Genomic DNA, 21,226 nt, shown 5'->3' with positions numbered 1-21,226 from the left:
ATTTTTTTTATTTTTTATCCCAATTTAATTTAAGAGCGGCTCACCTTGCATTAGCCAGCCTCATTTGTCCTACTTTAGCTACTCAAAAGAAAAGAAGACAAAGAGGTGCGCGTCGCAGGTCCTGGGTTCTTGTTTATTTAGAAAGCTATACATGTAGAAATTGTAAACAAATGGTTGGAGGCTCGTAAAAGAATCAGGGAGGGGGGGGGGGGGGTTCTGGCTTAGAAGCACTTCCTGTGGACGATGGAGGGTCCGGCCTCATCGTACTCCTGCTTGCTGATCCACATCTGCTGGAAGGTAGACAGCGAGGCCAGGATGGAGCCTCCGATCCACACGGAGTATTTTCTCTCAGGGGGGGCGATGATCTACGAAAACAGAAAAGCATTACGGTAATTTGACATCTTTACAAAAAACCCGCTAGTGATCTATTTCATTTTAGGGGCAGATGTGAGTACCTTGATCTTCATGGTGCTGGGGGCCAGAGCCGTGATCTCCTTCTGCATGCGGTCAGCAATGCCGGGGTACATGGTGGTGCCGCCCGACAGGACGTTGTTGGCGTACAGGTCCTTCCTGATGTCGATGTCGCACTTCATGATGCTGTTGTAAGTTGTCTCGTGAATGCCGGCCGATTCCATGCCTGTGGAGGAGGGGAGGGAGGGAGGGAGGGGGGGCGGGATTAGATTTAAGCTTAGAGAAACCGACACCGCTGTCAGTTGCCCTAACAGGCGCTACGGCAGACGGCTTCCCCCAACAGCTGACAGAGCAGCAAATGTTCAGAATATACTTTAAGACGTAGAGAGGATAAACTGCGACTTCAAAACCGTCTCAAATGTCAAAGTCTTGGGACATTGCGAATTCCCAAACGTAGCTTTCTACGCACCGATGAAAGAGGGCTGGAAAAGGGTCTCCGGGCAGCGGAAGCGCTCGTTGCCGATGGTGATGACCTGACCGTCGGGCAGCTCGTAGCTCTTCTCCAGGGACGAAGAGGAGGCGGCTGTGGCCATTTCGTTCTCAAAGTCCAAGGCCACGTAGCACAGCTTCTCCTTGATGTCACGCACGATCTCACGCTCGGCTGCAGTGGCGAAATGTTACACTTAGTCGAGCGGAAGGGAAGAAGGACTTTTCCCATCGGGTCGAGGCGTACCTGTCGTGACAAAGGAGTAGCCGCGCTCGGTCAGGATCTTCATGAGGTAATCGGTGAGGTCGCGTCCGGCCAAGTCCAGACGCATGATGGCGTGCGGGAGGGCGTAACCCTCGTAGATGGGCACGTTGTGTGTCACACCGTCGCCAGAGTCCAGCACGATACCTGACAATCAAATCGCGATTGGATCATTCAGATCCAAAAATCCAGATAGTCAAAAATATCTGGAAAGAGCAACGTACCGGTGGTACGGCCGGAGGCGTATAGCGACAGCACGGCCTGGATGGCCACGTACATGGCTGGCACGTTAAAGGTCTCGAACATGATCTGGGTCATCTTCTCACGGTTGGCCTTTGGGTTGAGGGGTGCCTCGGTCAGCAGGGTGGGGTGCTCCTCGGGGGCCACCCTCAGCTCGTTGTAGAAGGTGTGGTGCCAGATCTTCTCCATGTCGTCCCAGTTAGTGATGATGCCATGCTCGATGGGGTACTTGAGGGTCAGAATGCCCCTCTTGCTCTGGGCTTCGTCGCCCACGTAGGAGTCCTTCTGACCCATGCCCACCATGACGCCCTGAGAGAGGACAGAGGAGGTGGGGCTTAGTTATGGGGTACAAAATTGTCCTAAAGTGTTCATGAAGCTTTGTATTTCAGAATAGCTAGCACGAAATAGAGATCCTTTACCTGGTGCCGAGGGCGGCCGACAATGGACGGGAAGACGGCGCGAGGCGCGTCATCCCCGGCGAACCCGGCCTTCACCAGACCAGAGCCGTTGTCGCACACGAGGGCGGTGGTCTCGTCGTCGTCGCACATGGTGTCACCTCTGAAATAAACGATAGAGATGAGTCCACCTTCTTGGTATTAATCCTAACTTCCAAGGGGTTCCCCTACTCACCAGGATCAGCGCTGGGCACTTCAGAACCTCGCAAGAGCGGCAACTGGGGGGAGGGTGTCAGAGAACCAGGTCAGCCCGTTTTATATCCTGTGAGGGAGGGGCTGTGCTTTCTCCAAGTATGGTAGCCTGTTGCGCCATTGACAACTGCACTCCATGAATGGCGTGACGGGGGACAGGGAAGCCCGTCTGTGCCATGTATGGGCGACGCGGCGCTGGTAGTGAGGACAGATGGACGGAGACATGCGTCTTCTTTAGATCTTGACTCAGACTCCGTCATGTGGACATTTTGGCCTTCATTGTGTCATGTCAGGAAGGCAGAAGTTGAGCGTGCTTACGTTTCTGTGTAAAATGTATTTACAGCTTCTTTGTTGTTTATTTTTGAACTGGGGTGAAGGAACCTGCGAGGATCAGGTTTGAGTGTCTGGACGCACGGTAGCACTACTATAGCGCCATTGCGAGTGTGGGGCACTTGTCAAACAGCTGGCGTCTGCAGCTGTTACCCCTTTCAAGGCCTCAAGAGGGGGCACAAAGACACCACGCCCCCTCACCCCCACCTAAAACAAACAAAAAAAACATCAGTGCTTACGTTCCTTCTCGTATGGACAGAAACCAGACCTGGTCCGATGAGTTGCAGCAGTCGTGCATCTGAAACCATTTTTGTCAGATAGTTGAATAAAAAATGAATACAATAATAAAAGTAAATGTAATGAGATCATTTTAATTCAATAAATACAACAGATTTATTATCATCCATTTCCAGGTTCAGTTTTGTTTTTCCCCTGTAACTGGCCGTAGATCACGATGAGCATGGAAATCCATACTTTTCAAAGTATAATGAGCTTCTGGGAAGGGTATTGACAAAAATGTGACGTATTCTCGTGGGAAATATGTGTTGCATCATCCTAATTGGATGGCACGGATGAGCGATCCTTACGCAGATGGAATGTGTGGAAGGAAGAAGGAATGTACGTCGTGTTTACAGCTCATGGCACATTCCAGTAAAAGCGCTTCATTGTATTTAGAAACAAATCATGATGAAGTCGCCCCGTTTCTTCTCTTCTTGGCTGACACTGACAGCAGAGCTACTGTTGCAGATGCTGACAACGTCCATTCTTTGCGACGTCAGCACAGCGAGCCCAAGGGGCACGTCTTGTTGTGACATGTGCCATATTTTGCTTTTATTTGCCGCCCGGGCAGGCGGGGTGACATTGCCACTCGGCGGGCTCCAAACGGGCGGCGACGTTGTGGAAAAAGGGCCACTGGCGAGGGAGCTCCCTTAGCCGCGACGTGGAGGAGGAGGAGGACGGGATCAAATGAGCACATGGTGAGCTGTGAATCATATGTGGTTGTCAGCAGACCCCTAGCATTGACCTCTCTGCTTTGGTGGCCTCTTATGTAATGAATGGAAGGGATATTCGATACATTGTTTGTTAGATAAATTGTATATATGTTATCATGCGTTCCCTAATGAGTACTTATTAATAAAGTTATTGCACAGAATGCTTGCTGTTTCGCCTTGCAGACGTCCACCAGTCCACAACAAGTCAAAGGATGCTGTCTGGAGCTTCCTGACCTTCTACACCTCTGGGAATCCAAGAAAGTTGTTGATAGCTCAATCTATTTTGTTGATGTCTGCACATGGCATTTTGTCTTTGCACTCTTTTCTCATGGTGTCTTGTCTGTGACTTCTTGTCTCACATAGCATTTTGTCCTTGCACTCTTTTTGTTTCTCATGGCATCCTATCGCGACATCTTGTTTCACATAGAATCTCGTTTCTTCTCTCATGAGACAAAGCCCACGCTTCATCAGGGGCTAGTCTCACATGGGTAGGGCATTCCAAATAAAAAGAGTGAGGAGTGTAAACAGATTTTTTAGTGTAGTCGGATTGCTGTAAGTCTGAATGCACTCCTCGCGAGAAAAGACTCAATATTCTGCCTCACTGGTTTTGTCTGCTGATCCTTTTGCTGATTTTGAACCTAACATTGTTTTTTTAAAGCCTTACTTTACATGGCCTTTTTTTAAATAATAATAATAGCCTTAATATACATAGTAGTTTTCTAAATTTTAAACCTTACTATATGCATGGTCATTTTCATTTTTAAAACAGCCTCATTATGCATGGTTCTTTTTTTTCTTTTTTTTTAAGCCTGACTATACATGGTCCTTTTTTTTTTTTTTTTTAAAGCCTTACTATACTATACATGGTCGCTTTTTTGAAAGAAAAAAAAAGCCAGACTACATGGTCATTTTTTGAGAGGGAGAAAAAATCCTTACTATACATGGTTGTTTTAAAAAATAATAAAAAATAAATAAATTTTAAAAAGCCTTACTATAGGTCTTCCTTGGTATATGGATTTGAACAATCTATCAAATAGTTGTAAATGTCTGGATATGTGACTGGCGGAAAAGTCGCCTTATTAGAGGACCAAACGCTTGCAGTCCCAGCTCCTGCCACGCTTGAGCTGGTGGCGTTCTTACTTGGTTTCCACAGCGGATTATATTTTTATTTTTTAATATTTTTTCAACTTTTCAATGTATGTCTTGCGGCTTTCTTGGTCCAACTGGACGAAATAATCACTCACGACCAAAGGCCGCCATCCTCACGAGTCTAGTGGCAGCGGACGAGGCTTTTTGGTGCCAAATAATAATGGGCGCCCGGACATGTGACGTTAATGCATTTCGGCCTCACGACACCCACCCAAGGCCGCCATCCTTACGAGTCTAGTGGCAGCGGACGAGGCTTTTTGGCGCCAAATAATAATGACATGTGACGTTAATGCATTTCGCCAACTGATCTTCCCGCGCTCCCCTGTCCACATAGTATGCATTTGCGCGGCGCGCGTTACACCCCTCAGTCAGTCAAAATAACAGGCTGCCTGAAATGTCAGCGTTTACCTTGGATTATAATGATCGCTGGGATTTAATCGATTCTCCGCCCGCCTGCCGTCTCTACGGACGGTGGACAGCAAATGCAGCTGAAGCCTGAACACGGTGAAAGCTTTATTCTATTTTTATTTATCGGGGGATACGCCGCGCGGCGACGGCGTCGTCCCGTTAAATGTTTCTTATCAGTTGACGCGCGGAGGCGCAGCTGCCGTCGGCGTTCAGGCGATGGCCAACGCTACATTACAGTCATGAAAAAAAAATGAAAAAAAAAGAGGAATAGTTGAACAATAGTATATATACTGTACAACGAAAAACGCATCAAAGATAATTGAAAAACAGAGTATATGACAGTTGTGTGAACAAACGTTACAAAGAAACATTCAGTCAGCAAACGCAAGGAGGAGTTCAAAGCAGTTTTAATCGCATTAGAAGTTTGCATTTACAAGTCAGAGCGTGGCCATTGTTCAATTCTTATCTCCTCTGTGCAGCGTCATCGTCAATTCAGTAATGTGAAGCCCCTCTTCAGTCTGGCCAATAACAAACTCATGCTCGCTTTTCGTGTTAACGCCCACCGTCTTGTTGACCTTCTTTCGACAGGGCCGTCACGTTGCTGTCAAAAAACAATCAACACAGCGGCTTACAGTGCTTCATGTTTTGTGCGCAAGTACGGCCCAGGTTGGCGCCTTCCAGCAGCAAGTCCGACAGTCGATCCAGGCCCAGGCAGGTGGTGAGGGGGCTGATGAGGCCGTAGAGACCCCCGAGGGTGATGCCGATGGGCCAGCCGAAGAAAAGCAGCAGCAGCAGCCACACCAGGCACCAAAGGCACGAACCAGCATTTGCCATCCTGCTCTGGAGCAAATGTAAGCAAATGCATCGTTTCAAAATGACCCACTACAACATTACTGACAATGCTTGACAAATATTTTGGCAGATGAGCGAGCTTGCTCCCCCAGACTAATTCTCCGTGCAACCGCAGTGTTGTTGTAATTTTGGATGTGAGATAACGCAGTGAAAAATGTGGTCAAAACTAACTGCCCTCAGGCTTTAAGAAAAAAAATGCTGAAAATGTAATATTGTGAGAGCCATTTAGTTCATCTCATTTATTAACTACTGCTTGGAGGAACCCTAACCCTCAACAATTGCTGCAGCCGTTCGTTCCACGCCACACCGCAAGCGTCACAAGGAGGCTAGGCGTGCGCTTTGCCCAAAAAAGTAGCAGTTAATACCTGTCGGGGGATAAGATAAGACATGTTCACCTTCAGCCGAAGCAGCAGCAGATTGGTCTTTCGGTCGTCGCTTCTCCTAATTCACGTCCCGCCGATTCAAATGAAGTAATTGAGCGCGATGTCGAGATGGTTTGTTAATGCTACCAAGACACAAGTTCTAGTGAGGAGGATGTTACACAATGCTTGTGTGTCGTGTTCATGTGACTACACATTAGGATTGCAGTCATGGGGTTGAACTTTTTTTTTTTTTTTTTCCCTTCTCCTACGGAAGGGAAAAAAAAGAAAAGCAGAACTTGTAGCTGAAAAGCTTTCCAGTGGACATTTCAGTAGAAGGAGTTTTAAACTTTCCAAATCTGTCAGATTTAGCAGAATAAAGGAGCATTTTATGGCTAAGGTAAATTAAATATGTCCCTTCTAATCGCTACATTTTTACATTTATAGATGGTCGTTATTGGAAAAAAAGCCTTATTATACATGGTCGTCTTATTAAAAAAAAAAAGCTTTACCATGCATGGTCGTCTTTGGGAAAAAAGAAAGAAAAAAAGATTTACTTTTATTATTATTTGTTTAATAAACATTTATGTTCAAACTTGTCTGGTGTTTTATTCCTTGTTTTTATATTCGCCAATTAAAACAAAAATCTGACATTTGGTATGTGTGTTTTACGTTGTTATGAGTTGGTGGCGTACCTACAATGAGTGCCAAAAGTCCCAATGATCGTGAGCAGCACGGGGGGCCCCATTTCAACCCCTTACACTGAGTGCCAAGCAGGGAAGAAATGGGTACCATTGTTATAGTCACTGGTATGACTCGGCAGGGGTTTGAACCCACCACCTCCCAATCTCAGGGCGGACACTCTCCTCTCAGGCCACTGAGCTGGTAAACACTTGTATCGTAGTGTAACACTTATAGTCGTTTTTAAATAACGTGTATACCTATATACGCCTATTGTTATCCAATATATCTACTGCAATTTCACATTAGATTGCTGGTTTGAAATTTGCTTTTAATATTATTTTTAATAAACATTTATGTTAAAACTTGTCTGGCGTCTTATTCCTTGTTTTTAGATTCGCCAATTAAAACATAAAAATCAGACATTTGGTTAACTGCTTTATATGACAATATGTGTAGGTACACTACACGAGGTTTAAAAAAAAAAGAGAATAAATAAATAAAGGGTTAATTGCACAACAAAAGCATTTCCTCGCACCTGGGGTCGAACCAAATTCTTACCGAGCAAGAGCTCGAGTCACTAACCAGTCGGCTATTTCGACCGGCAGTCTTTTGTACTAGTGATGTGCATTCCAGTTCTCAAGTGAACTGAATCTTTAGAATCGGTTCACTCAAAATATTTGTTCAAAAGAATCGTTCACCAAATCCTTCGCTACACTTTCTTATTTATTTTATTATTTTTTTACCTCGTGTAGTGTACCAAAATATCCCATAATTATCTGCCTAAATAATTGTGACTAATTTAAAACTATTCTACTTGTTAATACCTACAAAATAACATATTCTAACCGAAGATTGCATTGACCTAATTTTCACACGGTCCTTGTTTACATTTTGCATTTGACACTGACAGCTGTTAAGTGCCACGTTAGGGCTCTTCTTGTGTAAGTTTTATTTGTTATGGGTTTTCTTTTGTAAGTTTAACTTTGGGTACTTCGAAAGTGTCATTTTAAATTGTACTTTGCTTGGTGTTCGTGTACACAACGTGTTGTGATGACATCTGCTGCGGAGTCTTCAGCTAGTCGCGAGCTGCTCGTTGCTCGTGTAACCATAAAACCATACATGTTCCATGAATTGAGCGCAAGGCTTCCATAGGGTAGTGGTTAGTGCTCTTGACTTTCACCCAAGCGACCCAGGTTCGAATCTCAGTGGGACCCCAAAATTTTTACAACACAGTTGCTCGTGTAACCATAAAACCAGACATGTTCCATTCATTGAGAGCAAGGCTTCCATAGGGTAGCGGTTAGTGCTGTGGGCTTTCACCCCAGCGACCCAGGTTCGAATCTCAGTGGGACCCAAAAACTTTTCACTGATCTAGTCTTCTTGTGAGCTGCTCCATAAAACCATACATGTTCCATGCAGTGAGAGCAAGGCTTCCATAGGGTAGTGGTTAGTGCTGTGGGCTTTCACCCCAGCGACCCAGGTTCGAATCTCAGTGGGACCCAAAAACTTTTCACTGATCTAGTCTTCTTGTGAGCTGCTCCATAAAACCATACATGTTCCATGCAGTGAGAGCAAGGCTTCCATAGGGTAGTGGTTAGTGCTCTGGGCTTTCACCCCAGCGACACGGGTTCGAATCTCAGTGGGACCAAAAAATTTTTCACTGATCTATCCGCATGTGAGCTGCTCCATAAAACCATACATGTTCCATGAACTGACAGCAAGGCTTCCATAGGGTAGTGGTTAGTGCTCTGGGCTTTCACCTCAGTGACCTGGGTTCGAATCTCAGTGGGACCAAAAAATTTTTCACTGAGCTAGTCTTCTTGTGAGCTGCTCCATAAAACCATACATGTTCCGTGCACTGAGAGCCAGGATTCCATAGGGTAGTGGTTAGTGCTCTAGGCTTTCACCCCAGCGACATGGGTTCGAATCTCAGTGGGACCAAAATATTTTTCACTGATCTAGTGGCTTGTGAGCTGCTCCATAAAACCATACATGTTCCATGTACTGACAGCAAGGCTTCCATAGGGTAGTGGTTAGTTCTCTGGGCTTTCACCCCAGTGACCCGGGTTCGAATCTCAGTGGGACCAGAAAATTACAGAGTTAGTGCGAGGGTCGGGGTTAGGGTTAGAGGTAGGGTTAGAACTAGGGTTAGAGTTAGTGCGAGCGTCGGGGTTAGGGCTAGGGTTAGGGTTAGAGGTAGGGGTGGGGTTAGGGTTAGAGGTAGGGGTGGGGTTAGAGGTAGGGTTAGAGTTAGTGCGAGGGTTAGGGTTAGAGCTAGGGTTAGAGTTAGTGCGAGCGTCGGGGTTAAGGCTAGAGGTAGGGTTAGGGGTAGGGGTAGGGTTAGGGTTAGAGGTGGCGTTAGGGTTAGGGTTAGAGGTAGGGGTAGAGGTAGGGGTAGGGTTAGGGTTAGGGTTAGAGGTAGGGGTAGGGTTAGGGTTAGGGGTAGGGGTAGGGTTAGGGTTAGAGGTAGGGGTAGGGTTAGGGTTAGAGGTAGGGTTAGAGTTAGTGTGAGGGTCGGGGTTAGGGCTAGGGTTAGGGTTAGAGGTAGGGTTAGAGTTAGTGTGAGGGTAGGGTTAGGGTTAGAGGTGGCGTTAGAGGTAGGGGTAGGATTACGGTTAGAGGTAGGGGTAGGGTTAGAGGTGGGGTTAGAGGTAGGGGTAGGGTTAGGGTTAGAGGTAGGGGTAGGGTTAGGGTTAGAGGTAGGGTTAGAGGTGGGGTTAGAGGTAGAGGTAGGGGTAGAGGTAGGGTTAGAGGTAGGGGTAGGGTTAGGGTTAGAGGTAGGGGTAGGGTTAGGGTTACAGGTAGGGTTAGAGTTAGTGTGAGGGTCGGGGTTAGGGCTAGGGTTAGGGTTAGAGGTAGGGTTAGAGGTAGGGGTAGGGTTAGAGGTAGGGGTAGGGTTAGAGGTGGGGTTAGAGGTAGGGGTAGGGTTAGGGTTAGAGGTAGGGTTAGAGGTAGGGTTAGGGTTAGAGGTGGGGTTAGAGGTAGGGTTAGAGGTAGGGTTAGGGTTAGAGGTAGGGTTAGAGGTGGGGTTAGAGGTAGAGGTAGGGGTAGGGTTAGAGGTAGGGTTAGGGTTAGAGGTGGGGTTAGAGGTAAAGGTAGGGTTAGGGTTAGAGGTAGGGTTAGGGTTAGAGGTGGGGTTAGAGGTAGGGTTAGAGGTAGGGTTAGGGTTAGAGGTGGGGTTAGAGGTAGAGTTAGAGGTAGGGTTAGGGTTAGAGGTAGGGTTAGAGGTAGGGTTAGAGGTAGGGTTAGAGGTAGAGGTAGGGTTAGAGGTGGGGTTAGAGTTAGAGGTAGGGTTAGAGGTGGGGTTAGAGTTAGAGGTAGGGTTAGAGGTAGGGTTAGGGTTAGAGTTAGGGTGAGAGTTAGGGGTAGGGCTAGAGGTAGGGTTAGGGTAAGAGCTAGGGTTGTATGGTAGTTTTTTTTTTTTTTTTTCGTTTAAAAAAAAAAAAAAAAAAAAAAAAAACTGTAGTTTAACTACCGTGTATGGTAGTTTAACTACCGTGTATGGTAGTTTTTTTTTTTTTTTTTTTTCACAAAAAAAAAAAAAAAAAAAAAAAAAAAACCGTAGTTTAACTACCGTGTATGGTAGTTTAACTACCGTGTATGGTAGTTTTTTTTTTTTTTTTTTTTTTTTTTTTCACAAAAAAAAAAAACGGTAGTTTAACTACCGTGTATGGTAGTTTAACTACCGTGAATGGTAGTTTTTTTTTTTTTTTTTTTTTTTTTTTTTTTTTCACAAAAAAAAAAAAACGGTAGTTTAACTACCGTGTATGGTAGTTTAACTACCGTGTATGGTAGTTTTTTTTTTTTTTTTTTTCCCCCTCTTCACAAAAAAAAAAAAACTACCATACACGGTAGTTAAACTACCATACACGGTAGTTAAACTACCGTTTTTTTTTTTTTTTTTTTTTTTTTTTTGTGAAAAAAAAAAAAAAAAACTACCATACACGGTAGTTAAACTACCATACACGGTAGTTAAACTACCGTTTTTTTTTTTTTTTTTTTTTTGTGAAAAAAAAAAAAAAAAAAAAAAACTACCATACACGGTAGTTAAACTACCATACACGGTAGTTAAACTACCGGTTTTTTTTTTTTTTTTTTTTTGTGAAAAAAAAAAAAAAAAAAAAAAACTACCATACACGGTAGTTAAACTACCATACACGGTAGTTAAACTACCGGTTTTTTTTTTTTTTTTTTTTTGTGAAAAAAAAAAAAAAAAAAAAAAACTACCATACACGGTAGTTAAACTACCATACACGGTAGTTAAACTACCGGTTTTTTTTTTTTTTTTTTTTTTTTTTTTTTTGTTTTTTTTCAAACGAAAAAAAAAAAAAAACTACCATACAACCCTAGCTCTTACCCTAACCCTACCTCTAGCCCTACCCCTAACTCTCACCCTAACTCTAACCCTAACCCTACCTCTAACCCTACCTCTAACCCTAACCCTACCTCTAACTCTAACCCCACCTCTAACCCTACCTCTAACTCTAACCCCACCTCTAACCCTACCTCTACCTCTAACCCCACCTCTAACCCCACCTCTAACCCTACCTCTAACCCTACCTCTAACCCTAACCCTACCTCTAACCCTACCTCTAACCCTAACCCTACCTCTAACCCTACCTCTAACCCCACCTCTAACCCTAACCCTACCTCTAACCCTACCTCTAACCCCACCTCTAACCCTAACCCTACCCCTACCTCTAACCCCACCTCTAACCCTAACCCTACCTCTAACCCTACCCCTACCTCTAACCCTACCTCTAACCCTAACCCTAACCCTACCCCTACCTCTAACCCCACCTCTAACCCCACCTCTAACCCTAACCCTACCTCTAACCCTAACCCTACCTCTAACCCTACCTCTACCTCTAACCCCACCTCTAACCCTAACCCTACCCCTACCTCTAACCCTACCTCTAACCCTAACCCTAGCCCTAACCCCGACCCTCACACTAACTCTAACCCTAACCCTAGCCCTAACCCCGACCCTCACACTAACTCTAACCCTACCTCTAACCCTAACCCTACCCCTACCTCTAACCCTAACCCTACCCCTACCTCTAACCCTACCTCTACCCCTACCTCTAACCCTACCTCTACCTCTAACCCCACCTCTAACCCTACCCCTACCCTTACCTCTAACCCTAACCCCACCTCTAACCCTAACCCTACCTCTAACCCTAACCCTACCTCTACCTCTAACCCCACCTCTAACCCTAACCCTACCCCTAACCCTACCCCTAACCCTAACCCTACCTCTAGCCTTAACCCCGACGCTCGCACTAACTCTAACCCTAACCCTAGTCCTAACCCCAACCCTCGCACTAACTCTAACCCTAACCCTACCTCTAACCCCACCTCTAACCCCACCCCTACCTCTAACCCTAACCCCACCCCTACCTCTAACCCTAACCCTAGCCCTAACCCCGACGCTCGCACTAACTCTAACCCTAGTTCTAACCCTACCTCTAACCCTAACCCCGACCCTCGCACTAACTCTGTAATTTTCTGGTCCCACTGAGATTCGAACCCGGGTCACTGGGGTGAAAGCCCAGAGAACTAACCACTACCCTATGGAAGCCTTGCTGTCAGTACATGGAACATGTATGGTTTTATGGAGCAGCTCACAAGCCACTAGATCAGTGAAAAATATTTTGGTCCCACTGAGATTCGAACCCATGTCGCTGGGGTGAAAGCCTAGAGCACTAACCACTACCCTATGGAATCCTGGCTCTCAGTGCACGGAACATGTATGGTTTTATGGAGCAGCTCACAAGAAGACTAGCTCAGTGAAAAATTTTTTGGTCCCACTGAGATTCGAACCCAGGTCACTGAGGTGAAAGCCCAGAGCACTAACCACTACCCTATGGAAGCCTTGCTGTCAGTTCATGGAACATGTATGGTTTTATGGAGCAGCTCACATGCGGATAGATCAGTGAAAAATTTTTTGGTCCCACTGAGATTCGAACCCGTGTCGCTGGGGTGAAAGCCCAGAGCACTAACCACTACCCTATGGAAGCCTTGCTCTCACTGCATGGAACATGTATGGTTTTATGGAGCAGCTCACAAGAAGACTAGATCAGTGAAAAGTTTTTGGGTCCCACTGAGATTCGAACCTGGGTCGCTGGGGTGAAAGCCCACAGCACTAACCACTACCCTATGGAAGCCTTGCTCTCACTGCATGGAACATGTATGGTTTTATGGAGCAGCTCACAAGAAGACTAGATCAGTGAAAAGTTTTTGGGTCCCACTGAGATTCGAACCTGGGTCGCTGGGGTGAAAGCCCACAGCACTAACCGCTACCCTATGGAAGCCTTGCTCTCAATGAATGGAACATGTCTGGTTTTATGGTTACACGAGCAACTGTGTTGTAAAAATTTTGGGGTCCCACTGAGATTCGAACCTGGGTCGCTTGGGTGAAAGTCAAGAGCACTAACCACTACCCTATGGAAGCCTTGCGCTCAATTCATGGAACATGTATGGTTTTATGGTTACACGAGCAACGAGCAGCTCGCGACTAGCTGAAGACTCCGCAGCAGATGTCATCACAACACGTTGTGTACACGAACACCAAGCAAAGTACAATTTAAAATGACACTTTCGAAGTACCCAAAGTTAAACTTACAAAAGAAAACCCATAACAAATAAAACTTACACAAGAAGAGCCCTAACGTGGCACTTAACAGCTGTCAGTGTCAAATGCAAAATGTAAACAAGGACCGTGTGAAAATTAGGTCAATGCAATCTTCGGTTAGAATATGTTATTTTGTAGGTATTAACAAGTAGAATAGTTTTAAATTAGTCACAATTATTTAGGCAGATAATTATGGGATATTTTGGTACACTACACGAGGTAAAAAAATAATAAAATAAATAAGAAAGTGTAGCGAAGGATTTGGTGAACGATTCTTTTGAACAAATATTTTGAGTGAACCGATTCTAAAGATTCAGTTCACTTGAGAACTGGAATGCACATCACTAGTACAAAAGACTGCCGGTCGAAATAGCCGACTGGTTAGTGACTCGAGCTCTTGCTCGGTAAGAATTTGGTTCGACCCCAGGTGCGAGGAAATGCTTTTGTTGTGCAATTAACCCTTTATTTATTTATTCTCTTTTTTTTTTTAAACCTCGTGTAGTGTACCTACACATATTGTCATATAAAGCAGTTAACCAAATGTCTGATTTTTATGTTTTAATTGGCGAATCTAAAAACAAGGAATAAGACGCCAGACAAGTTTTAACATAAATGTTTATTAAAAATAATAATATTAAAAGCAAATTTCAAACCAGCAATCTAATGTGAAATTGCAGTAGATATATTGGATAACAATATTTAGGCGTATATAGGTATACACGTTATTTAAAAACGACTATAAGTGTTATACTACGATACAAGCGTTTACCAGCTCAGTGGCCTGAGAGGAGAGTGTCCGCCCTGAGATTGGGAGGTGGTGGGTTCAAACCCCTGCCGAGTCATACCAGTGACTATAACAATGGTACCCATTTCTTCCCTGCTTGGCACTCAGTGTAAGGGGTTGAAATGGGGCCCCCCCCCCCTGCTTCTCACGATCATTGGGACTTTTTGAATGAAAAAATGAAAAACTTTTTGTATTTATTTTTATTGAAAAATGACACAAAAAAAAAATCAATAACAAGCATGACATGTTTAATCAAGGTAGTAAATAGCCATACAATTAGCCAACCTCTCAATTAGTCCCAACTAAGTGTTCTGTTTTTGCTCTTCTTTCTTTAGGTGCTCTTCATTCTCTTCATCGCTGTCGCTGTCCTGTCCGGGATGCTCGGGCATCTTGGCTGCTTCCTGCTTTGCTTCCTGCTCGCTGGCTTCTCCCTTAGACTTCACCACCTTCTCACTTCCGTCTTGGCTCTCCGTCTCCATGGCGCTCTGCTCCGGGATCACATCCACCCTCTCTTGCTCCTCCTTGGGGCCGGTAGGCGAGCTCTCTGCTGACTCGGCTTGCGACGGAGGCTTGGCGAGTTGCTGCTGCTGTTGAAAAGGAAGAAAAAAAACTTGTTGGATGGCGGAAGGTGGCTATCTATTGCTGCACTAACATTTTCCAAAAACTAAAATAAAATGGGAGACTTCATAATAAGCAGTGGATGTTACCTGTTTGTACTTGGTCTGCATCATGTGCATGTACATGTTGTACACAAGGTTGGCCATCTCAGGCATGTTTTGGATCACCTGGTCCGGCTGATCCGAAGCGTCTCTCTGAGAACAAAATGGAAAACATCAAGAATCCGTCAGCAACACAATGATGCGTATATGTATGTGAGTATGTATGGAAGCATGGAAGGATCTATGTCTGTTTGTCTGTCTGTATGTATGTAAGTAAGTATGTAGTATGTATATATGTACATATGTATGTATGTACCGGCTGCTCCTGGCTGTAGTACTCGTGTGGCCGGATGTGCAGCTGCAGAGGGCGCTCCGTCAGCTGGTTGAAGGCGGGCGTCAATTCAAAGCAGTTCTGGAACAGCGCCACCCGGGCAAAAATGTAAAGGCCCAGCCGCGCTCGGGACATGGCCACCACGAGTCGCCTCACATCCCTGAGGAGAGCGTGGGAGTATTAGTGAAGTGTAAGAAGCCAGAGAATGTCAAGTTTGTGTCGATGGTGGCGCGGTGAATGAATCCAATGATTATGAACGTGCAGCCATTTGAAATAAAGAGCCTCGATTTTCACTCATTTGTTGGAATTCATCAAATTAAGAGCCCAAGAATTTATCAATAATCTTCAACGCATCAACATTTTTGTCAATTAGTGATAACTATTACATATACACACATTTTCATTAGGTTATGCACGCTTAAAAAATGGGTTGACTTTTCGGGCATGTTGGAATATAAAGGAAGTTGCTGCTGATTTAAAAGAAGGAATTATGGCGCCTCTAGGCACTTTTGAGTGACATTTTAGTGTTTTTTAAGCATTGGGGGAGCTTAATGGAACAACTTAAATGAGGCTCATTAACTTGCTTGTAGGATGTCTGAACATTTGGAGTGAAGGGTAAAAAAAAAACCCTCCAGCGTTTAATGCAGGGGCAGTCTTCCCTTTGATGGAGACAAATCTGGCACGCTTTCATTTTTTGTAAACAAAATGTGCAATATGTCCATCTGATTAAGAGGATTAATGTCTTTCGGGAGCTTGGTGAGTTGATGATGCAGTCCTTGTGAAGCCAAATGAGGAGGACCAACAAAACTCCACAGAGACAAAGTACATCAGTCATGACCAATAAGGACAGAGCGACGAGAGGAGAGGAGCCAATCAGGACGCGTGGTAGCCTGTGGACATGGCACAGACCAAGAGACGCCCACCTGGGCAGCACAGTGTGACACGCCAGGGCAAAGTGGACCAGTGTGTGTGTGTGTGTGTCTAAGTCAGAGTGTGTCTGCATCTCTGTATCCCTGTCAAACTGCGTGAGGGTGTGTGTGGAGGAATGCCCTCCATGGAAGCAAAGGGTTGGCTTGTCATATGGTCTGTACCTCCTGTGGTTGCCACGGCAGCAGATTGCCAGGAGGAGGGAGTTGGGGGGGGGGTGGAGGAAAATTAGACAGGAGTCAGCGCATGTCCAGGGCGAGGCCATCCCAAAATAGTGGGAGACAAGATGGAGTAAACGCTATGAAAGAAGAGTCAGTTCAGCCGGCTACATCCTGCAGCCATTTCTTCGTGTTTCCTAGCTTACATTGGGGATAGAGATTTAAGAGTTTCCCCCGCGGCAAAAAGCGAAGGCATGCAAAAGAGGATGACTTATTGTCGAGCTGGCTTCTTTTTGCTGACAACGCAATGTAAGCGGTGAACTGTGCAGGTAGGCAGCTCGTTACGGCCCGAGGCCAAGTGGAGTATTGTTGGCTTCCGTCTCTATTATCTACTCTTACGAGACGAGACTTTGCAGCGGGGTGGGGGGGGACAAGTCTGAGGAGGGAAGGCGGCGAGGGAGGAGAGAGAAAAAAAGGTGAATAATGCAGACTGAAAAAAAAAAAAAGAGGACATAGAATGGCAGCTCCTCTTAATGACTGCCGCAAGTTGGACCTTTGTCTCGACTGCATCTTCAACTTAATTAGGGGGGAACAATAGCATCTCTCGCTCTCTCTCGATGTGCCGCATACTCAACGCTCATCTAATTGAACGCAAAAAAAGTACTTTATTGATGATGACTTCAGAAATGACTTTTTGGTTCATTAAATAATGATAGCGACAATAAGGGAAAAATCATTACTCCAAATTTTGAAATGATCTTTTCATCAAAAGACAGTGGATTCAATTTGCTTTGATTGAACCACCTTTTCTTCTTTGCTGAGTTATTACCTGAGATGTCCCACGGCTTTGGTTCGGACCAGCGAGAGGATGATGTAGTCGTTCTGCTGACCCTGGAACCTGTCGACGGTCGTCACCTGCAACAACAACGCAGCCAAACATGATTACTGAGCATCCTGCTCTGATAAAAGCGCTCGAGCCAATTCCCCTTATGCAAGGTAAACGAGAGTGCGTTTTAGCTCGGTGATGGGAATTAGTTTGAAGAAAAAAAAAGAGAAAAAAAATCCCTTCACCAAAGATACAAGAAGGTGTCTGGGTTTGTGTGGGTGTTATCACCTCGTGACACACCGCCGTCTCTAAGACGGCTTACGGGCATTTGCCGCCACTTTGCCTCTTATACGGACCCCTGAGACTCAGGAGGGAGTCGAGGCTGCTACAGGATCAGAGATTAGTTGTTTTTTTTTTCTAAACAACAGCGGGGGGGAAAAAATGGTGGCAAAAAGGGCTCACTGAAGTCAGCCAATTTGCTTCGACAAGGTGGTAATGCCGTCACGCCGAGAAAGGAGGCTGCACGTAGTGTATTGTGATACATTGGCACAACTCTTGGGCCTCCAAACCGAGCAATAAAGAAAGCAGCTAACCAACCACGATTGCACCAAGCAAGCGCCGCATTGATGCCACAAGCTGAAGACAACATGAGGAGAGCGTGAAGGCAGACGGGTATTATTTTGGTCTCTTGTTGCTGTGCGGAACAGGTGCAGCACCAGAGGCAAAAACAATGTGCTGGTCCACTCCAGTTGGGGGATGGCGTGCGTGTTCTGTTTTAAGTCACACTGTCCAAGTAGGTTACAAACGACACAATCCTGTCATTCCCAGTGACTTGATGAAGATTTTGGAATTTCAAGACAGTTGGAGAAAAAAAAAAAAAAGTGCTGCTGTTTTGGGTAGCAATAACGTTCAGTAAAATAAGGCATGAATTCTTGTGTTTGATGTAGCTCTTGTACTTGATCTCATTATATCCGGTTTTTAATTATTATCATCCCGGCAACGTGGGCTGGTCGTTGACATTTTCTCGGTTTTGGCCCCGATGACACATTGTTGGTACATGGCGGAGCCAAAGCTCAGGCACGGTGACCTTTCAAATGCCCATCTCCTTGCGCGGCCATCTTTCTTTCTCTTCAGCTCCTCCTAGCCTGTCAAGCCACCGGCTCACACACTGCCCACCTCCCGCCCCCCCCATCAGCTTGTCACGAGGCACGCATACTGACTAAAGCCAAGAGCGCACCCAATGACAGTGGCAGTCTTATAATATCGTGGGACATTTAGCATGACCAAGCACAATTGCTGACTGGCTGTCACAACAGAATATGTTTGAAAACGACAAAGACGAGTGAAGACGTGAAAGCTCTGAGATGCTGTTGCCAAGCCAAAATGAGGCCGCTCCTTCAAAAATAAATTGAGCAATATTTTAAATCGGAGATGGCGTCACCGGGCATTCACCTTGTTGGGTTGTCCGAAGAAGTGGTTGCCGGCGCAGCGTTGGTTGATGACGTCTCGGATCAGGTGCTTCTGGCCGTTGTAGGTGGTGAGGATGCTGATGCGGTCGGCCGGGTAGCCCAGCAGACGCATGTACATGAACAGCGCCACGGAATACTCAGCCTCTCCCAGGTTCTGTGCATGGAAAGAGGGGGGAAAATTGAAAATGGGCATTTTACTCCAATTCAAATAAGAAATCATGACTTGTTATTTTGCTTCTACTTTTAACGTGAGAGTTTGTTCCTCACATGGGATTATCTACCCAGTTCAACCCAATTCCCAAGCATGAATATAGTCCAAGGTTCCCCTTCGCCCTTCAAATACGCCAGGGAAAAAAAATAAAAAAATAAATCAGAGGCCAGCGGTATGCATTATTCATTCTATTTCAATTAAGCCGGCACTGCAGCCTTTGCTAATTATTGATGGCGCCTCATCAACAGTTCTCCATCCAGCCGCACTAGTCACACCTCACAAAGTGTGACAGCCTTTGTTAGCGCTCTGCTCGATGCTTGAAGATGCTGTCTCTCTTGTCGTCGCTTATCCTAACAGATGAAGTCAACCCGCGAGCATGGTTGACGACTAAATATGATGAGCGTAAACACCGGGGCGGTGATTCGACTCTGCCGGTTCTCTTAATTATAAGTGGGGGGGATTCATGAGCAGATCACTCATGGGAACCGCCGAATGTTGACAACAAGGTCAAGTGAACGGCGTCCAACGGTACTTGACATAAAAGGGATGGGTGGTTTTTAATTCGGTCTTGAATTGATATTTTCTGCATATTTTTATTCATGCACACTATGAAATGTGCTGTAGGAATAAAAGATGCCTTGCCTAATAAATTATTGAGCACGAGTGATCAATACTGAATCAGTGCAATTCTTCAAACAGATGGTAGAGTGTGACTGTCCCAAAGTGTGTCTTTTTTTAAATAATTAAGACTTATATTTTGGAGATTCAAATGTAAGATATTTATGCAAGTCTATGACACACCCCACAACCACTTGAGGAATGGCAGCTATTAGAGCGAAGGCCACTTTTTGAAGAGGAGGAAATACAAAACACGACCGAGAGTGCAAGGCAGGACATTGTTGTTGCTGTGTGAGTCAGGGATCGTGGGTGATTCCCTTGAGGAAAGCGCAAATGGCAACAGTAAAAAGGGAGAAGAGGTTCATGTGACCCGGAGCCTCGAGAAGTGCACATGCTCTGCATTTTGGAACAATCGTAACGTTGAGGAAAACACGAGCCTGCACGCTGGCCGCCGGATGACATTTTAATGCGATGCATTCAGGGGAACGGGACATTTTAATTTCTCGCTTGGAAGCGGAGAGTCATGATTTAGCATCAGTGCTGCATTTTTTGCACCTGACACGCTTTATGGATAACTACTGATTTTTTTTTTGCATAGAGGGAGGAAGTATAATTTATCGCTTTCTGTTTTTTCCAATTTTACTATGCAAACATTTCATCTTATTTACATTTTACAACTGTCATAGAAAATAGAGTGGCTGGAGGAATGGCTTTTGTTTATGAATACACTAAAAGTCCAAACGTTGGCCAAGCGTCATTTCTCCTCACTCTGCTTTGCTCAAATATCCGCAAACCGTTGCTGTACCGACCTGGTAGAAGTACGGGTTGGGCTCCGACTCGCCCACGCCGTTAAAGTCCTCCACGTTGATGAGCTGGAAGTCAAAGGTCAAGCCGGGGTTGGGCACCTGGAACTCGGGCAGCTGCTGGACGTGCGGCAGGTTCCCCAGCTGCTTGTAGCGCCAGTTGTACAAATTACACAGACTGGAAGGCCCAAGCGGCAAAGACGAATGTTAAAATCACGAGACAACGCTTCAGAATGAAGAGTCCCGTCGGACGACTGACCTAGCGCGAGCGCGTCCCTGGGCGTCCAGATCTATGGTGGGCACGCCCAGGCGCACAAAGCGAGTGAAGAGCGACTGCTCCATGTTGGAGTACTTCTGGAAGGCCATGTTTTTGATGACTGGGGGCAACTGGTGGTGGTCGCCGATCATGATCCAACGTTTCAGCCTGCTGTAACCATCTTCTGGGTTCTGCAGGATTGAACGATAACCACATTCGGAGGTGGAACATTTCCAATGTAGATTCAGTTAGCTTTTGTACTGAAACCCCCCCCCCCCCCGGATTTTATTAAAGGCTTAAAAAAATATAGTGAGGGGGGGCAAAATTGATCTTCCTCTGACGTACGCCTGGCAGTTAAGTATGACTCCCTGACTCATTCAGGAAGAAAAGACAACACACGTTGAAAGAGACGACCAGCTCTGGCATTGGTTGTTGCCTGGGCTGATGTGCTTAATGATCTCATCTGTAAACAGACATTAGCGCTATCGCGGACAATTAGGCGCAAGTACCAAAGAAACGCGTCATTACTCTGCCTGGCGCCCATCAGTCAGACCGTAATGAACACGGAGAGTCAGGTGATGGGAAGCTTGATGACGGACGGGCGTCGTACTGACCGGCTTAAATTCAACGTGGGGTTCAAAAGAGAAGGATACCTGTAATAGAAGTGGGATGAAGGTCTCGATCTCCAGAATCTGAGCGGCTTCCTCCATCAGGATGTTGTCGTACTGAT

At 45.5% G+C, this 21,226-nt stretch overlaps 2 protein-coding genes and 2 long non-coding RNA genes across 5 annotated transcripts in view; 1 reads left to right on the top strand and 3 right to left on the bottom strand.

Moving 5' to 3' along the window:
• Positions 1-106: 106 nt before the first annotated feature.
• On the bottom strand, positions 107-2,141 carry LOC125980629 (actin, alpha cardiac muscle 1). The gene is made up of 7 exons (XM_049740002.2): positions 2,030-2,141; positions 1,819-1,957; positions 1,384-1,708; positions 1,145-1,306; positions 881-1,072; positions 456-637; positions 107-365 (listed from the first exon to the last, which is right to left on the bottom strand). The coding sequence occupies exons 2-7, from the start codon at positions 1,945-1,947 to the stop codon at positions 222-224; spliced, it is 1,134 nt and encodes a 377-aa protein (XP_049595959.1). The 5' UTR covers positions 1,948-1,957; positions 2,030-2,141; the 3' UTR covers positions 107-221.
• Positions 2,142-5,314: 3,173 nt separating this feature from the next.
• LOC137840899 (uncharacterized) lies at positions 5,315-6,514 on the bottom strand. Its single transcript, XR_011088065.1, has 2 exons — positions 6,173-6,514; positions 5,315-5,765 (listed from the first exon to the last, which is right to left on the bottom strand). It is a non-coding gene; the product is annotated as an uncharacterized lncRNA (long non-coding RNA).
• On the top strand, positions 5,629-14,931 carry LOC125980878 (uncharacterized). The gene is made up of 2 exons (XR_007485799.1): positions 5,629-5,776; positions 14,574-14,931. It is a non-coding gene; the product is annotated as an uncharacterized lncRNA (long non-coding RNA).
• The window catches only part of aqr (aquarius intron-binding spliceosomal factor), a 24,065-nt gene continuing 17,259 nt past the window's right edge, over positions 14,421-21,226 (bottom strand). The window contains exons 29-36 of one of the 2 annotated variants that reach the window (XM_049740489.2): positions 21,150-21,221; positions 20,500-20,687; positions 20,247-20,418; positions 18,592-18,762; positions 17,143-17,228; positions 15,214-15,388; positions 14,946-15,050; positions 14,421-14,822 (exon numbers count right to left, since the gene is read on the bottom strand). In XM_049740489.2, coding sequence (XP_049596446.1) covers positions 14,541-14,822; positions 14,946-15,050; positions 15,214-15,388; positions 17,143-17,228; positions 18,592-18,762; positions 20,247-20,418; positions 20,500-20,687; positions 21,150-21,221 — 1,251 coding nt within the window. In that variant the 3' untranslated portion in view covers positions 14,421-14,540. Of the gene's footprint in view, positions 14,826-14,945; positions 15,051-15,213; positions 15,389-17,142; positions 17,229-18,591; positions 18,763-20,246; positions 20,419-20,499; positions 20,688-21,149; positions 21,222-21,226 lie in introns of both variants that reach the window. The other variant, XM_049740488.2, reaches the window with a different exon arrangement.

The sequence above is a fragment of the Syngnathus scovelli genome, chromosome 14, assembly GCF_024217435.2.
Source record: "Syngnathus scovelli strain Florida chromosome 14, RoL_Ssco_1.2, whole genome shotgun sequence".
Lineage (NCBI taxonomy): Eukaryota > Metazoa > Chordata > Actinopteri > Syngnathiformes > Syngnathidae > Syngnathus > Syngnathus scovelli.
The sequence above is the reverse complement of the archived record's forward strand: the minus strand, read 5'-3'. Positions and strand labels throughout refer to the sequence as shown.

Excerpts from the sequence above, each read along its gene's own strand:
- LOC125980629 (XM_049740002.2), bottom strand. The coding sequence starts at position 1,947 with ATGTGCGACGACGACGAGACCACCGCCCTCGTGTGCGACAACGGCTCT. Across the intron at positions 1,709-1,818 it reads TCGGCCGCCCTCGGCACCAG|GGCGTCATGGTGGGCATGGG; the intron begins GTAAAGGATCTC and ends GTCCTCTCTCAG. Across the intron at positions 366-455 it reads CCAGCACCATGAAGATCAAG|ATCATCGCCCCCCCTGAGAG; the intron begins GTACTCACATCT and ends CTGTTTTCGTAG.